The sequence below is a fragment of the Mollisia scopiformis genome (genome assembly GCF_001500285.1).
Source record: "Mollisia scopiformis unplaced genomic scaffold LY89scaffold_7, whole genome shotgun sequence".
Classification (NCBI taxonomy): domain Eukaryota; kingdom Fungi; phylum Ascomycota; class Leotiomycetes; order Helotiales; family Mollisiaceae; genus Mollisia; species Mollisia scopiformis.
In genome coordinates, this window is record NW_017263587.1 from 285,936 (window position 1) to 299,185 (window position 13,250).

At 46.5% G+C, this 13,250-nt stretch overlaps 6 protein-coding genes across 6 annotated transcripts in view; 1 reads left to right on the top strand and 5 right to left on the bottom strand.

The window, feature by feature from the left end:
• Nucleotides 1-1,154: 1,154 nt before the first annotated feature.
• Nucleotides 1,155-1,978, bottom strand: LY89DRAFT_640903 (uncharacterized protein; the record flags this gene model as incomplete). The annotated part of the gene is made up of 2 exons (XM_018211686.1): nucleotides 1,866-1,978; nucleotides 1,155-1,721 (listed from the first exon to the last, which is right to left on the bottom strand). Exons 1-2 carry the CDS (start codon nucleotides 1,884-1,886, stop codon nucleotides 1,155-1,157), a joined length of 588 nt encoding a protein of 195 aa, XP_018074070.1. The 5' UTR covers nucleotides 1,887-1,978.
• Nucleotides 1,979-2,164: 186 nt separating this feature from the next.
• On the bottom strand, nucleotides 2,165-3,317 carry LY89DRAFT_705652 (uncharacterized protein; the record flags this gene model as incomplete). Its single annotated transcript, XM_018217467.1, has 2 exons — nucleotides 2,165-2,641; nucleotides 2,681-3,317. 2 exons carry the CDS (start codon nucleotides 3,315-3,317, stop codon nucleotides 2,283-2,285), a joined length of 996 nt encoding a protein of 331 aa, XP_018074071.1. The 3' UTR covers nucleotides 2,165-2,282.
• Nucleotides 3,318-3,853: 536 nt separating this feature from the next.
• On the bottom strand, nucleotides 3,854-4,504 carry LY89DRAFT_779631 (uncharacterized protein; the record flags this gene model as incomplete). The annotated part of the gene is made up of 2 exons (XM_018222313.1): nucleotides 3,854-4,299; nucleotides 4,348-4,504. The coding sequence occupies 2 exons, from the start codon at nucleotides 4,502-4,504 to the stop codon at nucleotides 3,854-3,856; spliced, it is 603 nt and encodes a 200-aa protein (XP_018074072.1).
• An 878-nt stretch (nucleotides 4,505-5,382) lies between these two features.
• On the top strand, nucleotides 5,383-7,579 carry LY89DRAFT_458520 (uncharacterized protein). Its single transcript, XM_018207666.1, has 5 exons — nucleotides 5,383-5,794; nucleotides 5,845-6,681; nucleotides 6,773-6,887; nucleotides 6,950-7,287; nucleotides 7,346-7,579. Exons 1-5 carry the CDS (start codon nucleotides 5,648-5,650, stop codon nucleotides 7,454-7,456), a joined length of 1,548 nt encoding a protein of 515 aa, XP_018074073.1. The 5' UTR covers nucleotides 5,383-5,647; the 3' UTR covers nucleotides 7,457-7,579.
• On the bottom strand, nucleotides 7,346-8,776 carry LY89DRAFT_458555 (uncharacterized protein). The gene is made up of 2 exons (XM_018207667.1): nucleotides 8,478-8,776; nucleotides 7,346-8,424 (listed from the first exon to the last, which is right to left on the bottom strand). Exons 1-2 carry the CDS (start codon nucleotides 8,599-8,601, stop codon nucleotides 7,703-7,705), a joined length of 846 nt encoding a protein of 281 aa, XP_018074074.1. The 5' UTR covers nucleotides 8,602-8,776; the 3' UTR covers nucleotides 7,346-7,702.
• A 466-nt stretch (nucleotides 8,777-9,242) lies between these two features.
• Nucleotides 9,243-13,250, bottom strand: part of LY89DRAFT_580071 (AMP-binding enzyme family protein-like protein) — a gene marked incomplete at both ends in the record, with an annotated part of 5,213 nt that continues 1,205 nt past the window's right edge. The window contains 8 exons of the mRNA XM_018209043.1: nucleotides 9,243-9,435; nucleotides 9,483-10,845; nucleotides 10,915-11,139; nucleotides 11,260-11,485; nucleotides 11,547-11,600; nucleotides 11,656-11,980; nucleotides 12,046-12,872; nucleotides 12,963-13,092. Coding sequence (XP_018074075.1) covers nucleotides 9,243-9,435; nucleotides 9,483-10,845; nucleotides 10,915-11,139; nucleotides 11,260-11,485; nucleotides 11,547-11,600; nucleotides 11,656-11,980; nucleotides 12,046-12,872; nucleotides 12,963-13,092 — 3,343 coding nt within the window. The remainder of the gene's footprint in view (nucleotides 9,436-9,482; nucleotides 10,846-10,914; nucleotides 11,140-11,259; nucleotides 11,486-11,546; nucleotides 11,601-11,655; nucleotides 11,981-12,045; nucleotides 12,873-12,962; nucleotides 13,093-13,250) is intronic.

Genomic DNA, 13,250 nt, shown 5'->3' on the forward strand with positions numbered 1-13,250 from the left:
CGGAAGAATCGAGGTGTGTGGCGTGAGGAACCTTCCCTCGGGCAGCTTGGCAGTATTTATGGGCGTACAAACAACCCCAGATTTTCCTTCCCCACAATAAGATCATGTGCCATAAAAGGCAATCTATATTGTTCATCCTGCGTGATATTAACATGGGGAATCTGGGGTTAAATAGAACCCTCCCAATACTGCCGGCCTGCGGTCCGAACAATATATTGGCAACAATTTGTGGTAGGCCAATAAACAGCGTGTTTGTGCGATATTGTTCTTGCCACCTTCCTTGGTACCGGCATCTAAGAAGCTTGTTTTGCTCGGCAGATATATCATGGGGTATAATGTAGATTGTGATGACGGAGAAGAATGAATATGTGGGTGCGCAGCCTGTATTGAATCGCTGTACGACAAACTTGAAGATGCAGCAAGTAGAATCACGCATGGCAACTATATGAAATATGATGAATTCAGCCAATTGGTCAATGTAGGCGCCTTGGCCAGAAAGGTGACGGAACGAGCACTCGTTTCAAGTCAACAATTCCTTCTGGGCAAGCAGCATCTCACGTCGATGTGCTAGGAGCTTGAAAAAATTAATTACCTCACTCTCTACAATTACAATGGGAGAACATAAACGTACAGAAGCACAGCTAAACGGTCCCGGTGGCTAGAGAAGAATCATAGCCAGACTTGCTGATGATAGAGGGAAGTAAAGCATGCGATAGCATTATCTGACCTAGAAAGGAAACAAATGTGCCCCGCGAAGAAAAGAGCATTTATTCAGGAAAATATATATGATCCCCCAGTAAACACTATGGCAACAGGATTGGTGAGCCATATTGCAAGCAAAATAATATGTGCACTCGGATCTCTTATGAGGGATGCGTCTCGTCCTCGGAACGTCGGCTTCTCAACAGATGCTTCGACCAGTCCAGTCTTCTTCGAATCCTCGCCTTCAGTTGTGAGATCCATGTTCTTCATCTAGACACACCTGACCGCTTCTAGTCCGCTGGGTCGTTAGGGTCATCGACGTATTAGAGCTATCAAGGGCTTCTGATAGGCCTAATCTATTTCCGGATTCTCGGATGTCTTTGTCTGTTGACTTGTTGACTCTTAGCTTGTGATTATACGAGGCGACCCCAAGCACAGCCTGTTCACACAATCTATCCTGCCAAAGCTTTCCCGATCAGCTCTTTGCTGGACTCAGACATTGGTATCTTCAGAGCCAACTCGTGTCCCTTCTCCGACATCTTTCCCCACGTCTTCCTCAGTATGTCAATAATCTTCTTCTCATCGTGTTCCTTCTCAAAAGCGTCAAATTGATCATCCAAGAACACCAGACACGCGACATCTTCCAATATCTGCGTCTCCTCATTCTTCTTCAAATCTTCCTTCCGTATCAATTTCGCGACCTCTTCCGCTTCCTCTGTTGTGAAATTGCATCCAATACAGATCGCAGATGCAAGGTCTGCCTGTCGCTTTTTCAAGAATGTTCTCCAATTCAAGTATCCGACTTTCGTCATAGGGTAGGAGTCTCGAGGGATTTCCCATCGTCTAAAGTGTTGGGCTCGGATTGCGACTTTGAGAATAGGGGAAGCATCGGGAGCTCTTTGTTCGAGGTAGTGTGTCATTTTCTGCGCGTAGTGGAGCTCGTACGGTACATCGTGGCCATCGACAATCGTAATTTTTGGGTCTTGAGCATGGGCCTCATCTATTAAGGAGATAGCGGCCTGGATAATTGAGTTAATAAGTTCAATGGAATACTCGGTTCGGATCCGAGGTGTCCAAAACTCGATCAATTAGGAACAGTGCATGCATCAGACAAGAGAGCTTCCAGAGCTTCAGGAGAGCTCGAATGAGCTGAATGGTCTTACCTCGTAGTTCGTCGCTGCCATTGTATGAATATGCTGCTGATCCTCAAATGTTTCAATGGATGCTAAGAGTCGTACAACAGAAGAGTCGTCGATAGAGTTGGAGCTTACTCTTGTCAAGCTGAGGTTAAAGTTGCATTTCGTCGACTTGGACGCGGGGTAAAAGCAAAGACTGCACGTGACTGCGGGGTAGTTTTCAAATCTCGGACACGGAGTCATTTCCTCTTTGATTGAAAGTTACATATCACAATGAAAGAGGGAATCATCTTCTGAAAGTCAATTCTAGAATGGACAAGCTTTTTCTTCTTGATAGCAAGCATGCATTCATCTGCTCTGCGCATTTCAATGCCGTCTTCTCTGATTACCTCTCATATCCAAAACATCTTACCTCCAAAGCAGAGTCTCAACATGTCTTTCAACTCAGATGACAGTCGAGGATAGACTAGTACAGATTCGTGAGATGGAATCAAACTTCTCGAGCGGTGTTCTCCCCATTCCACACTCAGTTGCAATTCCATATTTTTCAACCACTTTTGATGCAGACGCCATCCTTTTTCGACTCCCTTCTTCGTCATTCGCATGTACAAGTCCTAGATAGAGCTCGGTCGATCCAAAATCCACATCCTCAAGTGGTTTGAAATATTCCAAATCGCCTCTATCTTTGGGAACGGGCATATGAATCCATTCGACCGCTCTCTTGACATTCTTCAGAATCGCAGAAGAAAGTTTCGCCAGGAGACCCAAATCTTGAGGCTCAAGGAAGTGCTTGTTGCCCATATCTCCATATCATAAGTGATACCCAAGTTCGACATCAGGACGAACGGCTTCAGATTGTGTCACGATCCTCTCCAAGATTCCATCCCAAACGGGTTCGAAATATGGTTTGAAATGGGGCCAGTACGATTCCTCTAGGGTAGGAATCTCGTTTGCAATGTCGATCTGGATGGCCAGATCTTCATTTGGGATTTCTTCCTGGATTCTCTTCATTTCTTCCAGCAGTTCTTTCTCATAGCAGGGTTCAACAGCAAGCTGAAACCCCTCTCTGATGAGGCACATGGTCGCCATCGTTGTAGGAAGCGAAACTTGGAATCTTACACCTTTCGGAATAATGCATTCTTCTCTCAGTTTCTTGAACACAAGATAAGAATCAAGAGCCGCATCAGCATATCCAGGCTTCAAAGGTGGCATGCCATTGACGATCTCCTTGACTTCAGACGCGGTCACCTCTGGCTGCGGAACAGTGTTATACGAGGCATCATACTTTCGCTTCACGGCCGGCGTGTGGTCGAAGACATCTACTTGCCATCGTATGAAGTACTGGCGATTGGCTGGTTCGCCATCTGGGATGCGACGAAGTCGTGACGGAAATGCTTGACAACACTTTCGAAATGAGGCCTCAGCCGAAGTTGCCCCACATACGCTTCCCACAAGATGAACGCCGAGTGCACTTGTCATTATCCCAGTAGAGAAGTGGTTGAAATATCCTGAAGTCAGATTGGTTTCCACAGGAAAGGAATGAGTCTGAGAATTTTCACGGTCTGTTATTCTGAACTTCTGCGCTTCCGGGGACATTTCTTTACGTGCTTTAGTTAAATAGACAAAGTTCTCCACGTCGGTCCCGACGTCTTTCGTTGTTCGGCCTCAGTCAAAGGCCGAAAGTTTACTTTTCGGCTCAACCTTTAAGTTCAAAATCATTGATCCTTTAAGGTCTCGCTTGATTGCCATCTGTATTTTGAAACTCCAGACATGTCTTGGTCACTATGCGTTTGAATTAGTGAGGCAGTGCATCTCACTTGGGGACGAATACGAGGTTGTCTGCATCGACATCGTCTACAATCCTGTTCAGAAGCATAATACATAGAAGTTCGACTTACAAATCAAGTTGAAGCAAGATGCTAGGACATAATATACAACCCAAAAGAAAACACAGACCGTCCAACACCAAGTAATGCATATCAAAACCCCCACAAACAGTCACACAACAAACACCTTCAATGTCTCCGCCTTCTATGCCTCCTCTCACCACGATCCCTATCCTCATAATCAACATCCCAAACCCACAGTCGCCTCCTCTCGTCCCAGTACGACTCCCTCTCCCTCTTCCGCTCCTTCTCCAACGCCGCCAGCCTCTCCCTCTTGACAAACTTCTCGCTCTGCCAATCCAACGCATAATCCTTCGGCACCCAATTCTTCAACTTAAACGCCAATGGCACTCGACTGTCAACATTCTGATCGTAAAGTCCGACTTTCTTGTGCACCGAGCGATGTAACGGATACATCTTCCGAGAAGATACGCCGAGACATGCGGATGAGACAGGGTCGAGGACTTCTATGATGTTAAGTTTGAGTTCATTCGGGAGGTCGGTAAGGCGGGATCGGTGGTGGTGGTGGCGGGTCGATTCGGGTGGGGCGTGATAATAGGAGCGACTTGTGTGCGCTACATTTGTGTTAGCATTTTGTTTTGGGTTTGCTTTGAGAGTCGTACTTCTTGGAGTGTGGTAGAATAAAGCGGCCGAGATCGAGGGACGAGCTTGCCAGTGAGAAGGTTTCAACGAATTCGAGGTGCGTCTTAATCCCCATCTTCTTCTTGGTGGCTCTAAAGGTGCCTTGTATGGGTGGTAAGAAGAATAGTAATAGGACATGATTGGCAAATGCTTGATGCTCGCTTGTATCTTGGAAGTGGAGAAGATGCACTACTAACAACATTCAAGTACAAAAGATACGTGGTATGCTCCTATCCGTCAAGATTCACATCTCAGAGTCAGTCTAGCAGGAATGTCTTGTTTATAGGACTCAGTCCAAGAAACATCTCGAGGAAGATCGTATCGCAAATCCACCTCACCACAAGAGCAAGTCACAACTCATCCCATCTCACATCACCTTCCCACACCGAAATATCGCGGAACCTCCATCGTTGCTTGACCATGAAAGTTGGTCTTACAAAGTTGCATGCAAGCCAATAAGGTATCAAGGCCGGCAACCAAAAGCAGAACCCAATGACCCTTTCAGGATGTCAGCGAAAGCGCAGCCTCGTCACCAGTTCAGCCTGAGCCTCATGAGCAAGAGGTGCGCATGATTGGTTGGCCTGCTGACCAGTTGTCTCGCTCCATGAAGCGGAGGGTCACGAAAAGGCGTCCGCGTGACCCCTTTTTCGTTCTCGGGTAGGTCACGTGCTGACAAATATCTCTGGGTGAAGAAGCTGTCTGCCTGATTGTTTTCGTGAGGATTTTTCTCGTTATGGTTGTCGAAATTCATTATCTCTTTCACCGATCAAGCCGAGATGATCTCCATCGCGGAAATATTCTCATCTTTCAAACAGGATCTAGACTTTCCGAATCTTGGGACTTCCTAACGGCATTAGCTTTGTTGAGAGGCTATCGAATTTGGTTTTGCCACAAAGAATACGTTATTACTTTGATGCAGAATATGTCGAAGTAAGAAAACAAATTCGACGCAGTACTAACTGACGAGTGGATGGCACGGGGAGCTCTGGCACGTGAACTCGGAGACGAGTTGGTGGTACTGTATACGAGCAACCAACATTCACCTTCAGGGTGGCCATAGTCAGGAAAATCTGGGAGACGACCAGAGTCCCTTTCCCATGTTGTCTTACTTACCACTTACCCCTGAGCCTATCACGTGCGACTTGCACCGTGCTGAACACTGTCGATCCTCGACGCGTTACGCGTCTCGCTCATCAACATAATCCTCCATTCGATAAGAAGAAAACATTATTCCTTTGCGCGTCATCTTCCAATTGAGTTCTCATGTGGTATTGATTGAACATGCCACCGAAAAGAAAAGCGCCTCTGGCCACGTCGGACAACAATATTCCCACGAAGAAAGTCGCGAAGGGGAAGAAGAGTGTCACAGCCCAAAGTTCTTCGGTAGCAGGTCCAGCTAAAAAATATAAGTTCTCGAATCCTAGTACTGTACGTAGGTCTTCCTCTGTAAGTGCAACCCAACTGATGCTTGCGTATAGCTTGTTGGCCAAGAACCTGTTGATGTTATCACGTTCTTGTGGGGGGACGATACGTCCGAAGAAGAGACAGAGGACGAATATGAAGTTGAAGATGCAGCGGAACCTGGATCTTTGCAGTATATTCTAGATGGCATAGAGAACCAAAGGAGCGCCTTCATCCAGGAGCTATTGAACCCGTTACGAAGTATAAGTCACGAGATTTATGCTCCGAAAAAGGCCCAAGCTTCCGAGAAGTATGACCCACTGGTGAAAGAGGCCCGAGAAAAGTTCGTCGAGGCCGGGACCATGACAGCCGAGGAAGCTGAGGCAATTGTGGGCGTAGATGATGGTGACAAGAAACAGAAACGGATAGCAAAGCAGGCCTTGCAAAGAGTTGTGAACAAGGCGGAGAAAGAGAGACTGGCTGCAGTAGAGCTTGTCTTGAAGGGTATTGAGGGGAATAAAGCTATGCTACCCCGAGTTGCACGCGAATTTGCCGCAGAAGCGTCAAGACCCTGGCTAGAGAAGATGGAAGAAGCTAGAAAGTACTGGATGGAAACCACGTATCCTGCACGGAGATTGACTACAGAAGAAGCAAATGCGATCACTCCGGATCTGAAAGCGGAAGAGGAGCGTGAAGCCAAGGAACATAAGAAGGCTGAAGAAGCCCGAGAACGACGAGCAAAAATCATTGTTCCCCGAATCGTTACCGACAAAGGATTCCCCGTCACCAAAGCAGGCATAAAAAGGTTTCGCGAGATGAATCTGGAGGTGGATAAGCGGAATCCGGACCTGCACGACATGTACATTTACAATGATTTCCTCGGTTATGGAGTCAAGGAAATCTTGGAGAACGCCGTGAGTTGCACCTAGCCTCCAGAAAACACAGTCTGCTTCAAATTTTGCATCTCAGCAACCCACAAACTTTCTTGCTAAAGTTCAGTAACAGCTTATCGAATTCAACAAGATCATCTTCAAGCAGGATATCTCGCCCACAGAGAAATGGGCTCTTGTCGAAAGTGTCACTTTGTTTCTGACTAGAGGTGACTCCGACATGATCATGGGTATGCAGCCCCCTTATTGAGTTCATTTTCTTTTTGCAAGACATCAGCTAATCTCTTGCTAGCTATCGATGATCCCGACTCCGTCGAGGAAGCCTTCGACATGACAGGCGTCATGTTCATCACAGCACTTGAGATGCTCCACGAGCACAATCTCATCGGAACCAAAGCCCCTCTACCCGATAACTCAGGTGTGATGACACTCCTATTCCTTGAATTCATGAGAAATACTGCCGGGGATTTCGAGCTCCAGTGGGTTCACGAAATTGTGCGATCAGCAGATCTATATGGTGTCAACTTGAATTCAATTCCACAGATCGCCATCGACGAGCTTGTTCTAGATGAGTACAGAGATACGTGTGATTTGGAGAAGAGGGGTAAAGGATTTGCTTGGAAGACCGAGGTAGGCTATCTTATTTCCCTGATCTTAGATTCAATTTGAGCTAATAGTGCTGCGACAGTTTCCTAAATTCAAAAGAACACATCCAGGTGGCCATGAGTATGATATCACGAAGATGTCAGAGTTTGAGAAGGCTCAGTATTCATTTGGTAACGGAGACGATTCGGACTAGGGGATCTGTCATAATCTCATTCAGGATATCTGGGTTTTTGAACCCAATCTATTGGGTATACTATCTAGTTTGGCTTTCTATTCCCTCTACAAGCAACGATCAGGTGCATCATAAAAGTGTTTGATTATATGAAGTGGGGGACTTGTACAAGTACTTTGTAAGAACACACTAGAAATTCTCTTGACACCTACTCAGGGTGCTTTCACTCTTTGTTTTTAGTACGTTTATGAATACAAACTTTCTAAATCACGATTTCCTCATCCACCAGGCCACACTTGCTGATCCTACCGCCCCCACCACCAGCGCAGCCTTCTTCAACACCCTCATCATCGAAATCTTCAAGCTAACATTAATCCTCCTCTGCAACTCCTCCGAATCATTGATCCTCGGAAACGGAACATCCGGCACAGGAACATCCAGAAACCTACACAAAGGCTCCCACCCCTCCTGCAACCCAAAAACCAACAACTTCTCCTTCGGCGTCCACACCTTCACATTCTGGTAATGCTCCCTATAAACCCTCTTCGCATTCGCCTCAAACTCCACCTGGTTCTCCGCTTTAAACCAGCCTTTAACCAACAACCTCGTCATGATCTGGAACTGACCCAAGTGATAATAATCCAGCATCGCGATGTAATAAAACACGTCCCAGAACACATTATTCGTGGCTGTCGTCGTGAACGATTTATACCATGACTCGATCTCGCGCTCGACAAGGATGACTTTCGCTTCGGGGTATGCTGCGATGAGCTCCTGGGAGAAGGCAATGCAGGGCCAGTCGGACAATCCTTCGTATTGTCCGAGGAGGTTGTCGAATTCTTGCCGGTCGAAAGGGGCAGTGTTTGGTGTGGGCCAGTATTTGGTGCGCAGGCCGCGCTGCCACATCAGGAGGTCGTGGCTCTGGGTGAAGATTGTGAAGCCGTGAGCTACGGGTTGGATTCCCAGGATCTCAAGTGCACGTTGGATTGCTATGAGGGGTGAGTTTTAAGTACATGGATTCATGGGAATGGGATTTTATTACATGTTGTTCCCGTTCGTATCATGCTTAGATTCAAGACTTTCATTGGGACGGTTCGTTGTCTTGTCTGCGGGTCTATTTGCCGATCTTGAGCGTACAGCTCTGGGTATTTCTCGTAATCACTCATCGTTCGAATTTTTGTCTTGGAATTGAAATGTAAGTATTCTGAAGCAGTACTCAAATCATTTACATATTGATCCGATCATTTGAGCTGCGAAGTCATGGCAAGAGAACTTAATGAAATGCGACGTTGCTGCGCTTGGGATCGGTGTCAGCCAGAAGCTACAGTGACATTTGCCGAGGCCCTCGTTCTTTTGCACCAATGAAGTCAATTAATCGTCTTGAAAGCTGAAAGCCGTTGCGAAAATCACGACCTGTATTGTGAGAAGGATTTCTGAAGCACAAATAAAGTGGAGCCAATACGCGTATTTCACAAGAGGCCAACCCAAACTGCATGAAAAGTGGTTAAGATTTTCTTTGCGTTTTTATCTGATGGGCGCACCACAGTGACTTCTTACCTTCGATTTTAATATAGTGCAATGCTGATAACTGGGCGAGCTCTACCGAAAATCGAAGAACTTCAAGTGAGCAAAGTTGTGAGATAGGGGAATATACTGATCCCTAAACATCAGAAATTTAGGAAAGTTGCAGACACGGCCAAAGTAGCATCTATCACAGTTTCTTGGTAAGACATTGTGTAAAAGATCAGGCAGTACGGCAATGTTCGTCAGAGGAACTGATACTTGTCGAGCAGATACTCCCGCAACATCAATCCCACCTCCCCTCCAACAGTTCTCCCACTGGCCTGAACAAATGATCCGGTTGCGTGATCCACTGAATTATCTTGTTCAGGCTCGCGACATGTCCTTCAGCTTCTTCCAAGCTCAACTGAGCATCGTCCCAAGTCGCCAAAACGCAGAGTTCATCCGCACTCAGCATGCCAGCTTCCCAGAAGAATCCACTGCGATCGTTAGCTGTCCGACAACCTCATATAAAGTAAGGACATACCAGTCGGGCCAATCAACTCTATCAATAAGCTTCATGCTCGTTAAATCAACATCTCCATATGAATTGCCGCTTTTCAGATACTGAAGACTAATGTCCCAGTTAAACGTCTGTCTCATCATCGCATCCTGTACAAAAGGTCCTTCCACTCCGAGTTCATCCATGACTCTAAACATCGGAGCATGAGCGTGGAGGCTGAGCTCCTCTTGATCTTTCTGAATCCGCTCAAGAAGATGCTCCACTGTCTCGTCTGGCAAAATCCGAAGCATGTTCGCGGTCCACTCAATCGTGGGACCATCGATACTCATTGCAGGAGGAAGCGGAATCCAAGCTGGCATAAATGGCCAGCTACGTCCAGCATCAATGGTGGTGAGAATAGCATATTCTTGATCAGTTTTTAAGACATTGAAGAGAGCGATTGCAGTCTTGACAACGATGTATGGCTGGATGTTTTTCGCCTTCAAAGCTGCGAGGTGAGGCACTTTTGATTTTATCCAGACTCGGGGATATCTTATAGGTTCTGCTTTTCTGGACTTTATCCGAGCCTCTCCGTGTTCCGAGTCAACATCTCTACCTATCATCCATCCAGGAGCTCGTTGAGGGGGCCAAAATGCCTTGGTTTGCTTGCTGATTCCTGACAATCGTTTAACGAAGTACTGCACATCTAATGTGGCTGGCATGCTTTCACGATGAGAATAAGCCATGTCAGCGAAGAGCTTGAAAGGCGTTGCGGAAAGCAGCGTGATGTTCGGATCTCCGATTAGAAGGTCGAGATCTCTCATCCATGGAACCATCGACATTGCATCAAAGACAGAATGATTATACGAAAGGATCAACGTTGTGGAGTCTTTGGAATGAGCAATGACTGCTTGAACCATTTGGAGGCGCGAGAAGGATGCTCCAGAATCATCCAGGATAATTTCTTGGGTGGCTTTTTCATCGCATTGCTTTTCGGTGATAAGAAGCTTGAAGAGAGAACTTCCTGGCCGAATAACAACGTGAACAGGAGTATTGTCTGAAAGCTTCACAAGAAGAGCCCGGAACAGAGGCCTCGAAGCAAAGCCTTTTTCTAAAGCTCCACGAATAATCTCCGGGCTTTTCCCGTCTACTCGGAAAGCAATTCTGTGTCGGTAAGACTGCGGTCGTGGTCCGTCTACAACACCATAGAACAAGTCTTTGATTGGAATGACATCCTCGACGTCGTTGTCCCACGAGAGTTCAAGCTTTTCAATCGCTTTGGACGTTGCCATTCTCGTTTCGATGAATCGTTGAGGGTCGCCATTAGTATGAGCCATATCGGCAATGCCAGGTGGTCCGTCCTTGGTACGATTTAGTTCGGTCGCAGATAAAACTAAAGGAGACTCTGCTCACACCTCGTGTTAGTAATTTAGTTCAAGAATGAGTCTCAATGAGATGTACAGACCTGTAGCTCCACCTTCCGCTGTGCTTTCGCCTCGACTTTGTAGCAGTTGCGCTTGTTTCTCAATGGTCTCATGCTTAACGAAGTCTTGAAGATAAAGTTTCTTTCCGAGGGCTCTCCACACTTTGTCACAATACCTCAAAAGAGATATGCTGTCCGCGAAATCATACACGGAGTCATCCTTCGAAGGTGAATTGACCACCAAGGTGGCCCAGATCTCAATGAGTTGTCGAATGGTCTCTTCGTTTTCCGATAAATCTTCATCACTCGAGGACGGCGTAATAAGACTGTCGAGCGTATTCGAGTCAGAAGCAAATATTGACGCAGGGGTGGCAGGCGGTGTCAATATATCCGGTGGACTTGACTTGTTGGTGCGCGATTCCGGTTCCGGCTCGGGTTCGGGTTCGAAGTATTTAACTAGCAGTTCTTTCAAAACATTTTTTCGTACTTTGCCAGCAGAAGTCAATGGGTATTTCTCGATGCCCAGCTCTTCTAAAGTCACGATTGCAGCGAGTGAATAGCTTTGCCCAAGTGGCTGCACAAGATGCATTATCTCTGCCTTCGTTCGAGACATGAGGGATTGAACCTAGAAAATAGTGAGTTGATATTCTTTATGCAGTATAGGATATGGTACAATATAAACCTACCACAGCAACTGGAACTTCACCAGCAATGTTATCAGGGACGCCAACAACTTGTGCCTAGCAGATGGTGAGTTATACTACAGACATATCTTGTTGGAGGAGTAGCGCTGACCAGTACACCTGGAATCTGTCCCAAGCACTCTTCGATTTTTGCAGGTGAAATGTTCTCCCCACCCCGGATAATTAGATCTTTGTACCGACCAAGTAATTGAACAACGCCATTGTCATCAAGAACTGCCTGGTCTCCTGTCTTCAGCCAGCTTCCGTACTCATCAGTGTAAAACGCTTCGGGATCGGCGCCGTCCAAATAACCAGATATCACAGAAGTTCCTCCCATGCGTAGCTCGCCCGGAATATTCCTTTTTACAACCTCACGACTTACAGGCGCGCATATACGGATGCGGCTGCCAGGAAGAACTTTACCAACACCTGGATAACTGTGTATCTTAGGTCAGTTGATGATTATGGAAAGGAAAAAGAGAGACGACAAAGAGTTACTTACTGTCCAGATGCAAGCAGAGGATCATCTCTGAGCCAACTCAGAGTAGGTGCACCTTCACTCATCCCATACACTTGCATCACAGCATCACTACCTAGTCGTTTGCACATCTGTATATCCTCCGCTTTAATCAACGTCCCACCAAGAGACATATAATGCAACGCTAATCTTTCCTTCCCCGGAAACGCAGGCAATGACAACAACCCCTGAACCAAGGTTGGGACAGCGGACATACGAGTACACTGATAAAGTTCCAGGGCCTTCAAAGAAGCATGAATGTCGAAAGTTTTCGATGCAAACACAACAGTTCCACCATATCTAAAAGAGCGCAAAGCATTATTCACCGCGAAGACATGTGAGACTGGAGTGTGGACAAGCCACTTTTCGACCATGTTCGGATCTTTGTCGGGATCGAAGTCATAGCTTTCTGACCAAAGATTCGCTGCTGTATGACAACATCCCTTAGGGGTAGCTGTTGTACCGCTGGTAAAAACAATGAGAGCCAGGTCTTCACCAGGAGATGGTGCATTCTTGAACGGCGAAGCACGTGATCGATTGTTTGAAAGCGTGCTGAGGGAGGTCCACGACTTTGACGGCGATGTTGTACATGATATGCGAGCTTTCGAGCCTTTGAAATGAGAAGACACACTTTCCAAAGTTGCGGCCGCTGCTTCGTCTTGCACCACTATTACAGACGGTCTCAGACGCAAAATGTATTCATCAGCAGTCTGCTCCAGAGTGCGTGGATCTAGAGGAATGAAAGGCATCTTCAATCTTGCAGCAGCCCAGAAGAAGATCACCCATTCAGCTGAGTTCCAGACAAAAGTGACCTAGAACATTGTTAGCTCCCGCCATAAATCGACATTGGCCGAAAACTGAAGAACTCCTATTTATGATACGAGTTCATTTTATTCACTTACAAGATACTCTCCCTCGCAACATCTACTCTCCTGGAGCCATGCAGAGATAGTCTCTACAGCACTGAGGAGCTCTTCATAGCTCCACTGAAACACGACTTCCTCATGCGACGATGGAGAGATTCTGTCGAGACTCGTCGGATCATGTTGTTGCAAGAGATTATTGAGATGGCGCTTTGGCTGCCAGAGAGAGGTAACGAACATGGGGACAAAAGTCCGTGCGTTCAGGGCATCAGAATCATGAATTTTATTAATTAATTAGCTGTAGACCAGCCACATCGCTTAATTAAG

Bases quoted from the DNA above. Each gene is read 5' to 3' on its own strand.
- LY89DRAFT_458520 (XM_018207666.1), top strand. From the start codon at position 5,648: ATGCCACCGAAAAGAAAAGCGCCTCTGGCCACGTCGGACAACAATATT. The intron at 6,682-6,772 runs GTGAGTTGCACC...GTTCAGTAACAG, and splicing joins AGGAAATCTTGGAGAACGCC to CTTATCGAATTCAACAAGAT. The intron at 6,888-6,949 runs GTATGCAGCCCC...ATCTCTTGCTAG, and splicing joins TGACTCCGACATGATCATGG to CTATCGATGATCCCGACTCC.
- LY89DRAFT_458555 (XM_018207667.1), bottom strand. From the start codon at position 8,601: ATGAGTGATTACGAGAAATACCCAGAGCTGTACGCTCAAGATCGGCAA. The intron at 8,425-8,477 runs GTAATAAAATCC...CACCCCTCATAG, and splicing joins GATACGAACGGGAACAACAT to CAATCCAACGTGCACTTGAG.